This window comes from Oncorhynchus masou, chromosome 12 (genome assembly GCF_036934945.1).
Source record: "Oncorhynchus masou masou isolate Uvic2021 chromosome 12, UVic_Omas_1.1, whole genome shotgun sequence".
Classification (NCBI taxonomy): Eukaryota; Metazoa; Chordata; class Actinopteri; order Salmoniformes; family Salmonidae; genus Oncorhynchus; species Oncorhynchus masou.
Genome location: NC_088223.1, coordinates 49,689,826 through 49,710,094, shown reverse-complemented (window position 1 = coordinate 49,710,094; position 20,269 = coordinate 49,689,826). Strand labels below are relative to the sequence as shown.

The 20,269-nt window shown below is 47.4% G+C and overlaps 1 protein-coding gene across 1 annotated transcript; it reads right to left on the bottom strand.

Annotated features, from left to right (window-relative positions):
* Positions 1-16: 16 nt before the first annotated feature.
* Positions 17-15,920, bottom strand: LOC135549343 (adhesion G-protein coupled receptor G4-like). The gene is made up of 19 exons (XM_064979341.1): positions 15,904-15,920; positions 15,735-15,788; positions 15,578-15,608; positions 15,397-15,434; positions 15,045-15,193; positions 14,714-14,818; positions 14,248-14,324; positions 14,085-14,149; positions 5,212-5,360; positions 4,873-5,002; positions 2,495-2,595; positions 2,189-2,393; positions 1,703-1,871; positions 1,408-1,548; positions 1,179-1,304; positions 1,027-1,072; positions 775-878; positions 535-656; positions 17-317 (listed from the first exon to the last, which is right to left on the bottom strand). Exons 1-19 carry the CDS (start codon positions 15,918-15,920, stop codon positions 17-19), a joined length of 2,130 nt encoding a protein of 709 aa, XP_064835413.1.
* Positions 15,921-20,269: the final 4,349 nt, after the last annotated feature.

Sequence of the window (20,269 nt, the reverse complement as noted above, 5' to 3'; positions counted from 1 at the left end):
TAAAAGTAGCATTTCGCTATTGTTCTAATTGAACGAAGTTGATCTCACCCCATCCTAGGGAGCAGAACTTTAGGATGTATGAGGGCACATAAACATTGAAGACTTTGACCAAGGCAAAGTACATGTGCACAGCCTCCAGGCCCATCCAGGTGAAAGAGGCCAGTAGGAAATAGTGCAGTGCGGAAGCCACCACTACACAAAGCCCATAGCTGCCAAAGGAGGAGAGCCAGGAGTTGACCAGGAAAACCATGTTGAGCCCCAGCAGCGCCAGAGACAAGTTAATGAGAATCTTGGATGGGTAGTCTCTGCGGAGCTTCCTGTGAGGGAAAATGGGGGTATGTGAGATTGAGAGAAAGCTGAGAAGGCAAAATTTGAGCAGATGGTTTAAAGTCCATGAAAAAAAGGAGGCTGTGGAAAGAACACTGTAAGCCACTTTACAAAACGCACAAAGACGATACAGTGTGAAAACAGGAAGACGGTGCCACTCCAAAAACTGAAGGTGCAGAGTGTAGATGTAACTGAATTGAGTCTTACTCAAATGCTGTGTATGTCAACACAGTGATTCCCAGGAAGACGGAGGACACACCGCAGCCCAGATGAGTGATGATGGTCAGAATTTCCTCATTTGGTATGTCGATTTGAGTCCTGGATACATCCTACAGTACGAGGGAGGATCGTGGCGTAGAGGAGAATATTGTGGTGAGAACAAAGCTTGTGTGCCATTTTTTTGTTGCAAGGTAACCACCCTTGGTGCATTTCAAAGAGGCTCATTACCAGAAGTACTCCAAAATGAGTGAGGTGGTCACACAGGCATGTGGTATAATCAGCACTGGTGTTGTGCTTCCTGCATCCATGCTGTTCCCATCCTCCCCTTCCGTCTGTAGTAAAATACAATATTTAGCTACCCCATGCCTCCTCTGTACCCCACACACACACACTACACAGATCAACTCGGAGTACACACTTTCCAAAATATTAGGATTTCATTTGCTGGATTAGTCCTCTGCGGTTTATAATAGGACCCACCATTTTGATTGAAGTCCCAGTAGACACACTGCACCTCCTTGCCAAGCTTCAAGAGAAAATCCAATTAGATCAGGCAGCAAAAATATGGGTTTGATTGATCATTTTACAAGTGATTGTTCAGTTGATTTCTTGTCAGGAAGTGTTCCACATACTGGATTGGACGTCAAGTGATGTAGTGTCACCTCTACATCCTCCTCTAGGTCCTTGATGGGGCCACTGGCATTGGTGACACTGGCTGAGACCACATAGGTGTTCAGGATCTTCCCATCTGGGTTGTTCTGAAATTTTAAAGTACACAAGACCGGCGATTTACTTCTACCCAATAATACAGTGCTGTTCTGACATAATAAAGGCAGCCCTGCAGTGGAACAACTCGGTTACCATGAAGAGAGTTGGGACTCCATAAAACTGAAACTGAACCCGCGGCTGGGCTCCACTGTGTTGAGGAAATCTGTACTTCAAGGCTGAGGGTAGGGAGATGAATGCAACAGTCCCTTTGAACGGATCCTTGTTGATATAAATCTACAACACCAAGATTAAGGCCAGGATCAGAACAATGCCATCTTAATATCAATGACTGTACAGATGGGTAAAATGGAGGGGTTATAATCACCTTGTGTTTAGAAGTATAACTCTGGGGAACCGTTTTAATGTTTGGCAATGAATTAGCACTAACCTCTGGGTTTAGGCCCTCTGCAGCAGACGAGACGCCAAAAGTGAGGACCTGAAACTGGCCCCGGTCTACGTCCACCACGGAGATTGCCATCGCAGAAGCAACCAAAGTGTAATTTGTCTGGTCAAAACAAGACATCTTGTCGCCAACCATCTCTGTAATGTTCAGTATTCTGCAGAGCAAAGAGCAGGGGGCAAAGTTGAGGACACAGTAAATATTGATAGCAGAACGTACAGGAAAATGAGAGAGAACACGTTATCCATTTGTACAGCTTCAATAGTCCAGGGCTACGTTCCAATATCCATACTAACATTAGCCCAAACATTCCTTCATTCTAATTGGTAGGCTAGTATGGATCCTGGATGGGATCCCAGGCGTATCTCATACGACCGTGTGGTTTTGAGGAAGCCTCCTCCTGATCACCCCTCCATTTCTTTAACCACCTGATCTGTGTGGGTGGGATGAGTGGAAAAGAGAGAAAACACCCACTGGTTGGTGACATGCTGCAGGTAGCTCTTAGACTCCAAGATGTCTGAGATGATGTTGATGATAGCTTTGCCCAGAGGTGGGGTCATACAGCTGATGAAAACAATGTTTTTGAGTTTCTTCAGAATGGTGCTCAGTTCAGTGCAGTTGAGTTCTGGATGGTCTTTCAGCAGGCCCTCTATCATCTCCACCATATCCATAGCATTCTCTGAAAACACAAAAAGTACAATGCATTGGTTATTATGGTCACAGACAGTGTGCGTCCCCCCAAAGGGACGCAGTAGAACTAACCAGGTGAAGTCAACTCACCAGGAGTGACATCAATGTTGTCTAGGTCTGGAATGGTCTCAACCACAAACGGGCACTGGTGCAGATCTGGGACGCCCCAGTGGATTGGAAAACCCAACAGACTGTCAGCAGGACAGGTGTGTCAGGCGACATCCACCCATGGTCAAACAGATGACAGACATAAATATCAAAGTCAATGAGTATAATATACACTGAACAAAAATCTAAACACAACATGTAAAGGGTTGGTCCCATGTTTCATGAGCGGAAATAAAAAATCCCAGACATTTTTCATATTGTCACGTTCTGACCATCGTTCGAGTGTGTTTTCCTTGTTTTAGTGTTGGTCAGGATGTGAGCTGGGTGGGCATTCTATGTTGTGTGTCTGGTTTGTCTATTTCTATGTTTGGCCTGATATGGTTCTCAATCAGAGGCAGGTGTTAGTCATTGTCTCTGATTGGGAACCATATTTAGGTAGCCTGTTTTTTGTTGGGTTTTGTGGGTGATTGTTCCTGTCTTTGTGGCACCAGATAGGACTGTTTTTGGTTTTTCACATTTCTTGTTTTGTAGATTGTTGTACTTTCATCTTTATTAAAGATGCACAAAACTAAACACGCTGCATTTTGGTCCGCCTCTCTTTCCCCAGAAGAAAACCATTACACATATGCACAAAAAGCTTATTTCTCTCAAATGTTGTGCACAATTTTGTTATATCCCTGTTAGTGAGCATTTCTCCTTTGCCAAGATAATCCACCCACCTGACAGGTGTGGTATATTAAGAAGCTGATTCAACAGCATGATCATTACACAGGTGCACCTTGGGCTGGGGACCATAAAAGGCCACTTTAAAATGTGCAGTTTTGTCACACAATACAATGCCATAGATGTATCAAGTTTTGAGGGAGCGTGCAATTGGCATGCTGACTGGAGGAGTTTCCACCAGAGCTGTTGCCATAGAACTGAATGTTAATTTCTCTACCATAAGCTGCCTCCAACGGCATTTTAGAGAATTTGGCTTTACGACCGCAGTGTAACGTTCGTCGTCTTCCTCTGATGAGGAGTAAGAGAGGTCGGACCAATTTGCAGCGTGGTAAGTGTCCATTTTAATAAGACAAACTGAACACTACAAACATACAAAATAACAAAGTGACACAAACAAAACGATCCCGTGTGGCAACAAACACTAACGCGGAAAATAATCACCCACAACTCAAAAGTGAAACTAGGCTACCTAAATATGGTTCTCAATCAGGGACAACGATAAACAGCTGCCTCTGATTGAGAACCATACCAGGCCAAACACAGAAATCCTAAAATATAGAAAAAGGAACATAGACAACCCACCCAACTCACGCCCTGACCAACTTAAACAAAGACATAATAAAATAACTAAGGTCAGAACGTGACATGCAGACCTGGTGTTGTGAAGCCAATACTCCTCGGGGGTGCTGAGGAGTAAATATATATATTTGTTCTTCCAGTTTCGTCGCAGGAGTAAAATAATCCTGCGGCAGGAGCATTTGATTATTCTCAAAAAAGTGCTATTTGTAACGGGAAATTAATTTTGATAGCCTATGGTAGGCTATAGTTTAGGTGTAGCTTACGGCTGCATTTCAGGTATGTCGTAGTGGAGACCAATATATATTTTGTGTTATTAAGCTACAGTACATAAAACAACGTTGTTGATGTGTTTGGATGAATTTCAAATAAATTTTTATTCATTTGACTTTTGCAGTAGTAGGATTTACACTAGTAGGATTCTGCCTGGAGCTTTAGCGTTTCAGCGAGTGAAAGAGAAAGAGAACTGCAGGCTTTCATAAAATGTATCTACGTCACGATTTGAGTTTCCTGTAGCGCAGGAAAATTCTCAGTGACAACGAAGTGATCAAATTGGGATACCACATATGTAATTTGCAGTGTTTCATCCCTACACATATTTATTGTTATGGAGGCAAACAGGTCTCTCAGAGACAAACACTACAACGTCCCTCGCAAACAGTATTTAACACCCATAATAAAATTGATCATGGTTATAATTTAAATATTAACTCTGCTTATTATCTATAACAGATTCATGCTTTTATTGCAGGACATATTCCAGATGTACAGTCATCAATTGATTTAGTCATAATTGTTCAATGCAAATAGCCCTATTCTCATGTTAAAGAGAGACAGCTTGGTCATTATGTTGCAGACAGCACATTGTCTCTGACAACAAGATGAAATTGGCTATAAAATCAATGAGCCAGAAACGATAAACCTCTACAACTCAAGTTGTTCACTGAGAGACACCATTTGAGACCACAAGAGCCCTTTATACGTTGGTAATTTTCATGACCTTGCATAACATACTAACTACATTATGTACTACAATATTCTAGCTTGACAGCTTGCCTCACCAGAGCCTGCTAGCTGTCTTGCTGGTGTCTCCCTGACATGGCAGCGTGGCAGTCCGGGGGGCCCAGGTGCCTGGCCACACAAACAGGCCCTGTCTGGTCTGGTGTCGGTGCTCAGGACAACTCCCTGGCGCTTGGGGGAACAAGGAAGACAAGGCATCAACTCCTGCACAATTCACAGGGACAAAGGGTGTATTTTCAAATCATTCACATCAAAGGGAATGCAATTTTGTCCTGGTTCTTAGACCCCTAAACCTCTTTTGCTCTTGTCTAGACAGTACTAGAGTCCAATCAATTTCCGTTATTATGGGTCTTGTTCCATATCAACAAAGTAAAACTGACGTATATGACAGATGTTAATGTCGTTGGACTTGTTTTCCATGGTTATAGTGCCATTGGTGTATGTCCTCTCCAGGAGGGTACGGATCCGTGTCCTTGTCTCCTCTTGACTTGATGACGTTGTCACCCGCATCTGGAATCGACAGCCGTGTCTGTGGATGGATGGGGAAACATTACATACATCTGGAATCGACAGCCGTGTCTGTGGATGGATGGGGAAATATTACATACATCTGGAATCGACAGCCGTGTCTGTGGATGGATGGGGAAACATGACATACATCTGGAATCGACAGCCGTGTGTCAGGATTTGGCCAGGGTTGTTCCGGGTTTTGGTCACTAGATGCCCCCATTGTGCTTTTTGACCTTATGTTTTTTCCCTTGATCCCCATTATTATTTGCACCTGTGCCTCGTTTTCCCTGATTGTATTTAAACCCTTAGTTTCCCTCAGTTCTGTGCTCTGTGTTTGTATGTTAGCACCCAGCCCTAGTGTTCTGTGTGCTCCTGTTGTTTCCAGTGGACGCTCTTGTGGAATTCTGTTTTTTGTTTATTTATTTTTGAGTATCTTTTGAGGCTTTTTTGTGCTATACCTACCACCTTTTGGATTTGCCATTTTGTATTGAAGGACTTCATTTTTTTACTTTATTAAATACACCGTCTTAAGTACTGCTGTGTCTGCCTCATCTTCTGGGTTCTGCTGACTATTCGTGGCTCAGTTGGTTAAGTGACTGTTTCTCACTCCGGAGACCCAGGTTCGTAACCGGGTCCTGACAGAAACACAGAGCCAATAATGAACCCAGAGGCAGCCAGTTCCCAGGACCTTGTTGCCATGCTGTCCCACCACCAGGATACTGTCCAACGCCACGAAGCCGCCCTGGTTCAGCAAGAGGCCTTAATGGCTAGACATTCTCATCTTCTGTCGGAGATGCTGACTTCCATTAAGCAGATATCTGATCGACTTACCCCGGCAACAGTTCCCGTCCCAGTACCTCAGATTCACGTACCCATGGCAGTTAACCCCCTGGCTGAACCTCGTCTTCCACCTCCCCAACGGTTCTCCGGTGATCCAAGTGCTTGTAAAGGCTTTCTCACCCAATGTTCTCTCTCCTTTGAGCTGCAACCCTCGTCGTTTCCCACCGACCGGTCTAAGATCGCATATATCATCACCCTGCTGTCGGAAAAAGCCCTGGCCTGGGCTACTGCTGTATGGGATGCCCATAGTTCCTGCTGTGCCAGCTACTCTGCCTTTGCTGAGGAATTTAAACGAGTGTTTCAAGGCCCAAGCAGTGGTTCTGACTCAGCCAAACAGCTCCTGACTCTCCACCAAGGTTGGCGCAGCGTGACGGACTATGCCATCCAGTTCCGCACGGTGGCAGCAGCGAGTGGCTGGAACAACGAGGCGCTCACGGTGTGCTTTCTGAAAGGCCTTTCCGACACTATCCAAGATGAACTGGCCACTCGGGAACCACCGGACAATCTCGAGTCCCTGATCAAGTTGGCCTCACGCATTGACCAGCGTCTGAGAGAGAAACTCAACCGTAGACCTCTAGCCCCTATCAGTCCCAGCTCCGAGTCCCCACCTTTATCCTCGCTGGCTCCACCGGAACCCATGCAGATTGGACGCATCTCCCAGGCTGAGAGAGACCGCCGGATGAGGGAGCGACGCTGTCTATATTGCGGCAAACCGGGCCATTTCCACTCCACGTGTCCCGGGCTCCAGGGAAACGCTCTGTCCCGTACAGACCGGGGGAACTGTAAAGGGAAACATAACCTCCTCCCATCCGTCCAACTCCCGTCTGCTCATTCCAGTCACCCTCTCCTGGGACAACCACAAGCTTCACCTTCAAGCCTTGGTAGACTCTGGAGCCGCAGGTAACTTCATGGATGGTGTCTGGGCGAAGGAGAATGGCGTTCCCTCTGAACCTCTAAGTGACCCCATGAGGGTTACTACATTGGATGGAAGCCCTTTGGGATCTGGACTTGTCACTCATGTCACTACCTCCTTGCGACTTTCAGTTTCACAACACCAGGAATTGATGAACTTTCATTTGATCTCCTGTTCCGAGTTCCCTCTCGTCCTTGGATACCCCTGGCTTCACAGCCATAACCCTCACATCGACTGGTCTGTGGGCACTATCAAGCAGTGGGGTCCTACGTGCCAAGCTACTTGTATTTTCCCGAATTCCCCGAGTTCTACTCCCGAGTCTTTAGAATCCATCGACCTGACCCGAGTTCCCGAGTGTTACCATGACCTCAAACTGGTGTTTAGCAAACAGAGGGCCACCATGCTACCACCCCATAGACCTTATGATTGCCCCATCGACCTGTTTCCGGGCACTTGCCCCCCCAGGTGTCGGATCTTTTCCCTATCTCCACCCGAACGAGCTGCTATGGATACCTACATCAAGGACGCTCTGGAAGCAGGCCTCATGCGTCCATCCACCTCCCCGGCGGGAGCAGGGTTTTTCTTTGTGGCCAAGAAAGACGGTGGATTACGTCCTTGCATCGACTACCGGGGACTCAATGCCATAACCGTCCGTAACCGTTACCCGCTACCCCTTATGGCCACAGCCTTCGAGCTGCTCCAGGAAGCAGTTGTTTTCACTAAGCTTGACCTGCGGAACGCATACCATCTTGTGCGGATCAGACCTGGTGACGAGTGGAAGACCGCTTTCAACACGCCTACTGGTCACTATGAATACTTGGTGATGCCCTTCGGCCTGACCAACGCCCCAGCGGTGTTCCAGCGCTCATAAACGATGTGCTTAGGGATATGCTTAACATATTTGTGTTTGTTTACTTGGATGACATCCTCATCTTTTCGAGCTCCCTTCAAGAACACACTAAGCATGTCAGACAAGTACTCAAACGCCTCCTAGACAGCCATCTGTACGTTAAGCCGGAAAATGTGAATTCCATTCATCCCGAGTACAATTCCTGGGATTTGTAGTGGAACCCGGTCGAGTCCAAATGGACCCCAGGAAGGTAGGGGCGGTAGCGGATTGGCCCACCCCCAAATCCGTTAAGGAAGTTCAGCGTTTCCTGGGCTTCACAAACTTTTACCGCAAGTTCATCAAGAACTTCAGCTTGGTGGCAGCCCCTCTCTCAGCTTTAACCAAGGGTGGCAATGCAAGGTTTTTGTGGGGAAGAGAAGCTGAGACGGCCTTCCAAGGACTCAAGCAGCGCGTCCTCTCTGCTCCCATCCTGATACTACCGACTACGGATGAACCGTTTGTGGTGGAGGTAGACGCATCAGAGGTTGGTGTTGGAGCTGTCCTGTCTCAGAGGGGTGAAGACAAGAAGCTTCATCCGTGCGCTTTCTTCTCACACCGGCTTACCCCGGCTGAGAGGAACTACGATGTGGGGGATCGTGAACTCCTAGCGGTTAAGATGGCATTGAAGGAATGGAGACACTGGCTCGAGGGGGCTTCTCACCCGTTTCAAGTGCTTACGGACCACAAAAATCTGGAGTATATCCAGCAGGCGAAGCGGTTGAACTCTAGACAAGCTAGATGGTCTCTTTTCTTCAATCGATTCCAGTTTATCCTCACCTATCGGCCCGGGTCGAAGAATCTCAAACCGGATGCCCTGTCCCGAGTCTACGCTCCTGCCATTCGAGATGACACGGACATGCCTGTCCTTCCTGCTGCTAAGATTGTGGCTCCGATCTCGTGGCAAGTTGAGGATACCGTGAGACGAGCTCAAGCTATCGAACCGGACCCGAAAGGAGGTCCTGCCAATCGGTTGTTTGTCCCCAAGGCAGTGAGGACTCAGGTCCTTCTGTGGGGGCACTCCTCTCGCCTCACCTGTCATCCGGGCGTAGGTCGCACCTTGGAGTTCATCCAGCGTAAGTTCTGGTGGCCTACCATAAGAGAAGACGTTGCCACTTTCGTCAATGCCTGCCCCGTGTGCTGCCATGGCAAATCTTCTCACCTCCGCCCTCAAGGACTCCTTCACCCTTTACCTGTTCCCCACAGACCCTGGTCCCATATCTCATTGGACTTTATTACTGGACTTCCTCCATCCCATGGCAATACTACTATCCTAGTCATAATCGACAGGTTTTCAAAGGCGGCCAGGTTCGTCCCTCTGACTAAGTTACCTTCTGCCAAGGAAACGGCTGAGTTGGTAATTAATCATGTGTTCCGAGTCTTCGGCATTCCTCAAGATATGGTTTCTGACAGAGGTCCCCAGTTCGCCTCAAGGTTTTGGAAGGCCTTCTGCCAACTCATGGGGGCTTCTGCCAGTCTATCTTCAGGGTACAATCCGGAGTCCAACGGCCAAACAGAGAGGATGAATCAAGAGCTGGAAACCACCCTCCGATGTATGACTCGTAACAACCCGTCCACATGGTCGTCCTTTATTGTTTGGGCCGAATACGCGCACAACACCTTGCGCTGCTCCTCCACTGGTATGTCCCCGCACGAGTGTCAGTTTGGCTATGCCCCTCCATTGTTCCCGGACCAGGAGGCAGAAGTCAGAGTGCCTTCAGCCTTGAAGTTCGTCAGACGCTGTCGGCTTATGTGGAGGAAGACCCGTCTTAATCTTATGCGTTCCTCACAGAGGTACCAACAACAAGCCAACAGATGTCGCCGTCCCGGGCCTACCCTGCGCCCCGGCCAGAGAGTCTGGCTCTCCACAAGAGACTTACCACTACGGGTGGAGTCTCGCAAGCTGTCCCAAAAATACATTGGTCCCTTTAAGGTTGCCAGGAGAGTTAACCCAGTTTCTTATCGCCTACACTTACCCAGATCCCTTAAGATTAATCCCACATTTCACATTTCATTGTTAAAACCTGTTGTTTTTTCTCCCCTTGTCCCGGCAGACAGACCTCCCCCTCCGCCTCGTGTCATTGGAGGCCAGCCGGCTTATACCGTCCATCGGATACTGGATTCCCGCCGGGTGCAGCGGTCCTGGCAGTATCTGGTGGACTGGGAAGCTACGGTCCCGAGGAGCGCTCCTGGGTTCCTGCCAAAGACATCCTGGACCCTGACCTCATTCGTCAGTTCAGGGCCCTCCACCCCGAGAGAGCTGGTAGGAACGTCAGGAGCCGTTCCTAGGGGTGGGATTCTGTCAGGATTTGGCCAGGGTTGTTCCGGTTTTTGGTCACTAGATGCCCCCATTGTGCTTTTTGACCTTATGTTTTTCCCTTGATCCCCATTATTATTTGCACCTGTGCCTCGTTTTCCCCTGATTGTATTTAAACCCTTAGTTTCCCTCAGTTCTTTGCTCTGTGTTTGTATGTTAGCACCCAGCCCTAGTGTTCTGTGTGCTCTTGTTGATTCCAGTGGACGCTCTTGTGGAATTCTGTTTTTTGTTTTTGGGAAACATTACATACATCTTTGGAATCGACAGCCGTGTCTGTGGATGGATGGGGAAACATTACATACATCTGGAATCGACATCCGTGTCTGTGGATGGATGGGGAAGTGACTGTTTCTCACATACATTGGAATCGACAGCCGTGTCTGTGGATGGATGGGGAAACATTACATACATCTGGAATCGACAGCCGTGTCTGTGGATGGATGGGGAAACATGACATACATCTGGAATCGGATGGATGGGGAAACATGACATACATCTGGAATCGACAGCCGTGTCTGTGGATGGATGGGGAAACATTACATACATCTGGAATCGACAGCCGTGTCTGTGGATGGATGTCTGGAATCGGATGGATGGGGAAACATTACATACATCTGGAATCGACAGCCGTGTCTGTGGATGGATGGGGAAACATTACATACATCTGGAATCGACAGCCGTGTCTGTGGATGAATGGGGAAACATTGCATACATCTGGAATCGACAGCCGTGTCTGTGGATGGATGGGGAAACATTACATACATCTGTGCGCCAAACTAATTGCTCCTTAAGTCATACATATGGCTCACTCCCATTTCATCATAAATGACATGCGGTGTCTTGTTGTCTTCAGTGTATGTCTGACTTTTGGGGTATTCTTTTGTCAGATCATACTTTGACGTTTTGAGCAAGGAAGGCTGTAAGAAAGAATGACACTGTTTAGTGGTTACAGACCTTGAATATTTGAGCAGAAACAGTAGCGGAAGGTCAAAGCAGTTTTTCTTTTCAAGGGGAATATGTTAACCTCTCGCAATTACATGTATTGCTGCCTCAACTACCTGGAGAATAATTTGTATGTCCTGCCGATACATACCCCATCAGACTCAACCGTGTGTGATCGTGGAGATGGATGCTGCACACTGAAAGATAGAACACCGACTGATTAAATTGATACTCTCTGCGGGGGGTTCTCCAGGGGTGGTCAGAGGAGTGTTCTGGAAGGTGTCTGGGAGTTTCCATCAGTGCCACGTCGGTGGAGAGTCCAGACCAGTGTCCCACGGTGTGCATTCCCCCCGAGTATGCCGATTTGGCAATCGCTTTCAGTAAAAAGAAGGCGACTAAATTACCACCACATCGACCGGGAAGGGATTGTGCGATAGATCTTCAGGTAAACGCTGCGCTTCCCAAGAGTCACGTTTACCCATTGTCCCAAGAGGAGACGTTGGCTATGGAGACATATGTCATGGAGTCTCTGGGACAGGGGTACATTCGGTCCTACATCTCACCCGTCTCCTCGAGTTTCTTTTTTGTGAAAAAAAAGGAGGGAGGTTTGCGTCCGTGTATTGATTATAGAGGTCTAAATGCCATCACAGTGGGGTTCAGCTACCCACTACCTCTCATTGCTACGGCAGTGGAATCATGTCAGGGAGCACATTTCTTCACAAAATTGGATCTCAGGAGCGCGTATAGTCTGGTGCGTATTCGGAAGGGAGATGAGTGGAGTACCACATCGGGCCACTATGAGTACTGCGTCATGCCGTATGGGTTAAAGAATGCTCCAGCCGTTTTCCAATCCTTTGTAGACGAGATGCTCAGGGACCTGCACGGGCAGGGAGTGGTTGTTTATATCGATGACATTCTGATCTACTCAGACACTCACGCCGGGCATGTGTCTCTGGTACGCAACGTGCTTGGTAGACTGCTGGAGCATGACCTATACGTCAAGGCTGAGAAGTGTGTGTTCTCCAAACGAGCCGTCTCCTTTCTGGGTTATCGCATTTCCACCTCGGGGGTGGAAATGGACGGTGACCACACTAAGGCCGTGCGTAATTGGCCGATTCCGACCACGGTAAAAGAGGTGCAGCGGTTTTTGGGTTTTGCCAACTACTACCGGAGGTCTATCCGGGGTTTTGGCCAGATAGCGGCTCCCATTACCTCACTGCTGAAGGGGGGCCCGGTGCGGTTGCGGTGGTCAGCAGAGGCGAACGGAGCTTTCAACAGGTTGAAGGCGCTGTTCACTGATGCACCCGTGTTGGCGCATCCGGACCCCTCTCTAGCATTCATAGTGGAGGTGGACGCGGCCGAGGCTGGGGTGGGTGCCGTGCTATCACAGCGCTCGGGTACGCCACCAAAACTCCGCACTTGCGCTTTCTTCTCGAGGAAGCTCAGCCCAGCGGAGTGTAACTATGATGTGGGGGACCGGGAGTTGTTAGCGGTGGTCAGGGCTCTGAAGGTGTGGAGACACTGGCTTGAGGGGGCTAAGCACCCTTTTCTCATCTGGACCGACCACCAAAATCTGGAGTATATTCGGGCAGCTAGGAGACTGAACCCACGTCAGGCAAGGTGGGCCATGTTTTTCACCCGATTCCGGTTCACGTTATCTTATAGACCAGGCTCCCAGAACGTGAAGGCGGACGCACTGCACTCCACCGAACCTACTCCCATCCTTCCCACCTCAAGGCTGATAGCACCAGTGGTATGGGAGGTGGACTCGGACATCGAGCGGGCGTCAGCGGTGGAGGAATGGGTGCAGCGCTCCAAAGAGACCTGGAGGGCCATCCAGGAATCCCTCCAACAAGCTAGTGGACGGCAGAAAAGGAGTGCTGACCGCCACTGCAGTGAGGCCCCCGTGTTTGTACCGGGGGACAGGGTCTGTCTCTCGCCCCTCCACTTGCCCTGCCGGAAGTTTGGCCGCAGTGTGTAGGGCCCATCAAAGTCCAGAGGAGAATAAACGAGGTGTGTTATTGATTACAACTCCCTTCCTATTATCGTATTAACCCCTCGTTTCATGTGTCTCTCCTCAGGCCGGTGGTAGCTGGTCCCCTACAGGACGATGAGGTACCGCAGGTCCCTCCTCCCCCTCTGGACATCGAGGGGTCCCCGGCGTATACGATACAGGCTATTCTGGACTCGAGACGCCGGGTGAGGGGCCTGCAGTACCTTGTGGACTGGGAGGGGTACGGTCCGGAGGAGAGGTGCTGGGTACCGGTGGGGGACATTTTGGATCCGTCAATGTTGAGGGATTTCCATCGCCTCCATCCAGATCGCCCTGCGCCTCGTCCTCAGGGTCGACCTCGAGGCCTGTGTCGGTGCGCTGCGGGAGCCGCGCGTTAGGGGGGGGGTACTGTCACGACTCCGACCGAAGGTGCCTCCCCTTCCCGTTCGGATGGCGCTCGGCGGTCGTCGTCGCCAGCCTACTAGCTGCCACTGATTCTTTTCTCCCCCTCCTTATGTGTTTATTGAGTACACCTGTTTTGAGTTGGTTATAATTGGTGAGGCTTTATTAGTCAGCCGGCCCGCCTGGTTCTTTGTGCGGGATTGATTATTGTAACCCTGGTGTTTGCATTAGATGTACATGTTTGTGTACTTAGTGCTAGACTGTTTTCGTTTCCCTGTGTCTGGGGCATTTGTTTTGACCGTAGTCCACCGTGTGTGCATTAAAAAAAAGCACTTTATTGAACTCTGCTTTCCTGCGCCTGATTTCACCCTCACGACACCCAGGACCTTACACCCAGTGCATTCAAAATGCAGTTTTTCCTGTATTAGTGAGTGTTTTTCTGATACATACCTGTATGCCTTTCCCAAAAGCTGGAAGGTCAGAACAGACATCTCATCAGGTAGAGTGACATGCAGCTGAAATTGTCAGAGAACAGGCAGTGTGAGATGAAACCTGGGTTCATCAGGAAATCAAGGATTTGAATGAAGAAAAGCTGTCCTTTCAGGCTACATACCCAGGTAATGATTGTCAGTTCCGGATGGATACAGAACCCAGTAAGGGTCACGTTCACATCAACTTCAAAATATATGTCTGTGACGAAAGACAACATTAAGTAGTTTAACACTGAGAGTGTGAGATATTTGAAACCAATATACGTATTTCAGGCCAGATATGATATCACATGCTGTAATTAGTTTGGTTGTGTCACACCCTGACCATAGAGAGCCCCCGGGGTGTTTTTTGTCAGGGTGTGGCTAGGTTTTTTTTCTAGTATTGTTATTTCTATGTCGGTGTATTTGTATGGTTCCCAATTACAGGCAGCTGATTATCGTTGTCTCTAATTGGGGATCAGGTTGTCCCCTTTGTAATAAAGTATGTGGAACTCTACGCACGCTTGCGCCTTGGTCCGCTCATTATGTATACGACGAACGTGACAGGTTGTGGTTGGATCATTTCCTGAAAAAAAAGAAGACACGAACCTGAGAGTTCGCCACCAGTCGTGACAATAAAGTCTGTGGCTGTGTCAGAAGAGGTTCCAGTGGCCATGACAATGGGAGGATTGACTGTTGCCGGGGGGAAGTCCTCTGGGGAAAGAAACAATCATTCTCATCATCACAGTGGAACCATGGACCTGCATTGGCGTCACTCTTCTATATCATATCTAGGGCCAGGAATCTGTCCTCCTGCTCATGTGACCAGGAAAAACTCTGGGACCAATCATTCAGTAACCGTTCTTCCCCAGTTGGCTACTCTTTAGTTATGACTTTCTCTCCACAGGTGGGATTCCTTTTGGAATGGTTTGTGATTTACCTACAGCGTTCACTTGGATGCTCTTGGGGTTAGCCATTAGCGTGAGATATCCGACGTTGTGAGGTGTGTTCAGCAACTGAGAGACCTGTTTCTGCACTGTACTGACATCAGAGCTGGGGATCACGTTGAGGTGGACCAGGCAGTCAAAGCTGTGTGGGGAATACAGCAATTATCAAACCACAACAAGGGCAAGTTCTTTTAGTCCCAAACCTATAGCTTCAATCAGCTCCTGGACATGTTAAACAGTGTGTATATTTTTGTGTTCATTTCTGCCAATTGTAGTGTCACAGAGACCATTTAAAAAAGGGAAGCTCAAAACTTATGAACGCCCCCAGAATAATGTCTTTCTTACCGGTTTGCATCAAATTCAGCCCGCAATATTGGTGTGTCCTGGGGAATTGAAATTGTAGTACATGCTATCATCTGTGCTCTAAAAACATTGCACGGATTATCATCAGAGTAAATGTATATGTAACTATCACGTTATTGTTGTTACTGTGTAGTATCATCATTCCGTCAAGTTCAACACTTACATGGGCCTCGTCCTCATATGTCTCACCGACACTGTCAAAAGTGTGAAATAGCTTGTGTTGGTGATTGCAATTGAGATGAAACGATTATTGATTAGAGTATTACATGCATAAATCCACAATACACCTGTACTCATTTTGTATTTTGGACTTTCCTTACCTGGTTGACACAGAGACTCTGTACAAATGATATTTGTTGGATGGTAATATGTGTCTGAACTGCAAGGACAAAAAGGTAATGTAGACATTCAAATTGAGAACACTGCATGTGCTGAGTCATCGCGGAACCATTTAAAACACTGTGCAACAAACAGTAAGTGAAATGTGACCCCATTAGCTTACCCATTTCTGTGCAAGGTCTCTGGCTTTGTATACGTCTGTACTGTTTCCATCGTAGCAGATGATGGCGATCTTGACTTTAAGTTCGTACAAAGACCAGGCTGACACAAATTAGGAAAATGATGGCATTGATCAGTAGCCATGTATAACAGACAAAGCATTACCTTGGTGTTTAGCCCATTTACCTTCTGATTTGTAGCTAACGCTACTTAACTTACCTATATATCTACACTGAACAAAAATATAAATGCAACATGCAACCATTTCTACGATTTTACTGAGTTACAGTTCATATAACTGGTCCTAATTAGATTAGATTAGGTCCTAATCTATGAATTTCACATGACTGAGAATACAGATATACATCTGTTAGTCACAGATATTTTAAGAAAAATTTAGGATCAGAAAACCTGTCTGTATCTGGTGTGACCACCATTTGCCTCATGCAGCGCAGCACATCTCCTTCGCATGTTGATCAGGCTGTTGACTGTGGCCTGTGGAATGTTGTCCCACTCGTGTTCGTACATGTCAATCCAGAGGATCCCACACATGCTCATTGGGTGACACATCTGGTGAGTATGCAGGCCATGGAAGAACTAGGACATTCAGCTTCCAGGAATTGTGTATAGATCCTTGTGACATGGGGCCGTGCATGTCATGCTGAAACATGAGGCGATGGCGGCGGATGAATGGCACGACGATGGGCCTCGGGATCTCGTCAGGGTAACTCTGTGCATTCAAATTGCCATTGATAAAATGGAATTGTGTTCGTTGTCCATAGCTTATGCCTGCCCATACAATAACGCCACCGCCACCATGGGGCACTCTGTTCACAACGTTGACATCAGCAAACCGCATCGCCCACACGACGCCATACACGCTGTCTGCCATCTGCCCGGTACAGCTGAAACCGGGATTCATCTGTGAAGGGCGCATTACTCCAGTGTGCCAGTGGCCATCGAAGGTGAGCATTTGCCCACTAAAGTTGGTTACGACGGCAAACTACAGTCAGGTCAAGACCCTGGTGAAGACGACGAGCACACAGATGAGCATCACTGAGATGATTTCTGACAGTTTTGCGCCGCAATTCTTTGGTTGTGCAAACCTACAATTTCATCAGGCCGTGTTGGACATACTGCCAAATTCTCTGAAACGACGTTGGAGGCATCTTATGGAACAGAAATTAACATTAAATTATCTGGCAACAACTCTGGTGGGCATTCCTGCTGTCAGCATGCCAATTGCACGCTCCCTTAAAATTTGAGACATCTATGGAATTGTGTTGTATTACAAAATTGCACATTTTAGAGTGGGGTTTTATTGTCCCCAGCACAAGTTGCATCTGTGTAATGATCATGCTATTTCATCAGCTTCTTGATATGCCACACACGACGGGTGGATGGATTATCTAGGAAAAGGATAAATGCACATTAACAGGGATGTAAACAAATGTGTGCACAACATTTGAGAGAAATAAGCTTTTTGTGTGTATGGAACATTTCTGGGATCTTCTATTTCTTCACATGAAACATGGGAATAACACTTTACATGTTGCCTTTATATTTTTGTTCAGTGTACTTAATACAATGTTAAAGGACCATCTCTAACGACATGAAAACATCTGCAGTAAGCTTTGATGTTTAACAAGTTTAATTATGCACTCTGTGTGTGCGCCATTAAAATGGGTTCACAAGATCAATATTTTCCAGTCACGTAACAGGAACAGGAGATGAGGCCACCAGAGACGTGGAAACATGACAAAAAAGGCTGCTCATTAAAGCGAACACCAATCAGTTTTTCCATAGAGAATGACATTCAATATACATTTATAGACAATCAAAATGGATATAAAATGTTAATGGTTTCCTGCCTCACCACACTGTAGATGGGAGTCTGGGACTGGAGGGCAGCTCAGGGTAAGCCAGTCAACAGCATCCCAGCGCACCTCATCCCCCTCTGTGCAGCTCAGGTCCGACACCTGTTCAGGGGTGCGTGCCTGCCCCCACACGCGGAACAGAGAAACACTCCCATTGAGGTTGGTACCGTTTTCCACATGCATCTCCCCTTGGATGAAGTAGTGGGAGACACCCAGGGTGAGCGTGCCGTGCGGGGCCAGCCTGCAGCAGGACGGGGACAGGGGGGATTCGTTAGCATAGGCTGTAACATCCACACTGGTCCCATTGACGTAGAGGGCTGGCTGGTGAGAAGCCCCAGACCAGGTTATACAGACGTAGTGCCAGTGGCCCAGGGGGAGGTGGAGTGGGGCTGACCACCTCATCCCAAACAGCCAGGTGTGGACCAGGCCCTCCTGACCCGCCAGGCCCAGCTCAGCCTGCAGCCCGTCAGGGTGGCGGTACATGAAGGCTGTCCAGGCCGGTGTGCTGATGTGCCACTGGAGGTGGACACACACGCTGAGCTCCTCCAGGGCAGGGATGGAGAGGTCCGGACTCAGCTGCCAGTAACTGCACTCCCCAGTGAAGTCAGCCATCTTCCCCCACAAGCTCACGCTAGAACATTCTGGTGTACACAGGGCAAATGGGCCACTGTCAACAGGCACATTTAGATTTTGTTATCTTCTACACTGAGTGTACAAAACATTAGGAACACCTTCCTAATATTGAGTTTTCCCTCAGAATAATCTCAATTAGTCGGGGCATGGACTCTACAAGGTGTCGGAAGCATTCCTACAGGGATGCTGGCCCATGTTGACTCCAATGCTTCCCGCAGTTGTGTCAAGTTGACTGGATGTCCTTTGGGTGGTGGACCATTCTTGATACACACGGGAAACTGTTGAGCGTGAAAAACCCAGCAGCGTTGCATTTCTTGACACACTCAAACCGTTGTGCCTGGCACCTACTACTATATCCCGTTCAAAGGCACTTAAATCTTTTGTCTTGCCCATTCACGCTCTGAATGGCACACATACACATTCCATGTCACAATTGTCTCCAGGCTTAAAAATCATTCTTTAACCTGTCTGCTCCCCCTCGTCTACACTGACTGAAGTGGATTTAACAAGTGACATCAATAAGGGATCATACTGTAGCATTCACCTGGATTCACCTGGTCAGTTTATGTCAGGGAAAGAGCAGGTGTTCCTAATATTTTGTCCACTCTGTGTACATCTCCATTATTAACTTACACATCTTACAGATACAGTGTCTCTCAGAGGATTGGCTACGTGTGGCGTGTTATTGATCAGTTGTGTGTGTTATTGAGTGTGAGTAAAGAGTGCTGAGTGCCGTGCAGTGCTGTGGCCAGCTGCTAACCTGGATCCCTGCGAGAGCCACAGCTTAGTAGAGACAGGCTGAGAAAGAGGAGTGTCTCACTGAACTTCATCACGGCTCTGAAATAAACACAAATAAGAATAAGACCCGTTCTCAAGCTTTTGCTCTGATGTTTTATCTAGCGGTATAATGTCTTTTCTTTGAAGATTGTATTTTGTAGGACAAAATGTGGTTCTCTGTAGTATCAATCTATCAATCATTGTATAAGCTTTACATTTGGGTAAACACTTTACAGGACGGTTGTCAAGACTGCTATTATCCGATACAATATCAAAGCAAATGTAGCTACCCAATTGCACTTTGTTCGCGTGTTTGCATATTTTGTTTCTATTATATCGCTTCCACTGCCAAAGCCTTTCTAGTCCGTCGAGGGACGGTTGAATTTAATTCCAAATGAGACAATATGACAATATTTACAGTAATGAACATTTATAATAATCCCAACAGAATTATGGACAATCATAAAAGATGACAATGTAGGACTTGAACGGAAGATGACATTAAGATTCAAATGAAATTGAGTTGGAAATGGATTTTCTCAACAGAGAATAGAGTTTAAAACATCACTTTACACTTTACCGCTGTGTAAACCATCGTCTTAAAGTACATTTTAAAAGGTCAGTAATATAAATGGTAAATTGACTTACCAGATCATTAAGAGGCATACAACTGACTGCAGAGGGTCCTGATGTATAGTAGCCTATTGTATGGCGTTGTTAAGCATCGTCTCTATCCCTGAATGGATGGATGAGACCAATGGTGTTTTCTAGTGTCAGTGAGACCTGTAGGTGTACACACATGGAAAACCCCGACCTGACTGTCGCTCCACCCCCCCCCCCCCCCCCCCCTCGCCTATTCCTTCTTTGCTTTATATGCTGTGACAGTGAATCAGCCTTCAGGGTATGAGCTCTTCTCTTCCCTACTTTACTGCGCTCCGCAAACGCTTATAATCAATGGATGTTTGTTACATTTTCAACCTCTTGGTTTGGGTGGCACACAAACCGTACAGTAAAACGCCTGTGTTGCTGGATAAATTAGGCATTTGTCCATGGGTCTGAGATTTTGAATT

Excerpts from the sequence above, each read along its gene's own strand:
- LOC135549343 (XM_064979341.1), bottom strand. Across the intron at positions 15,435-15,577 it reads CATATGAGGACGAGGCCCAT|GACACACCAATATTGCGGGC; the intron begins GTAAGTGTTGAA and ends TCAATTCCCCAG. Across the intron at positions 14,325-14,713 it reads GACTGGTGGCGAACTCTCAG|ACATATATTTTGAAGTTGAT; the intron begins GTTCGTGTCTTC and ends CTTTCGTCACAG.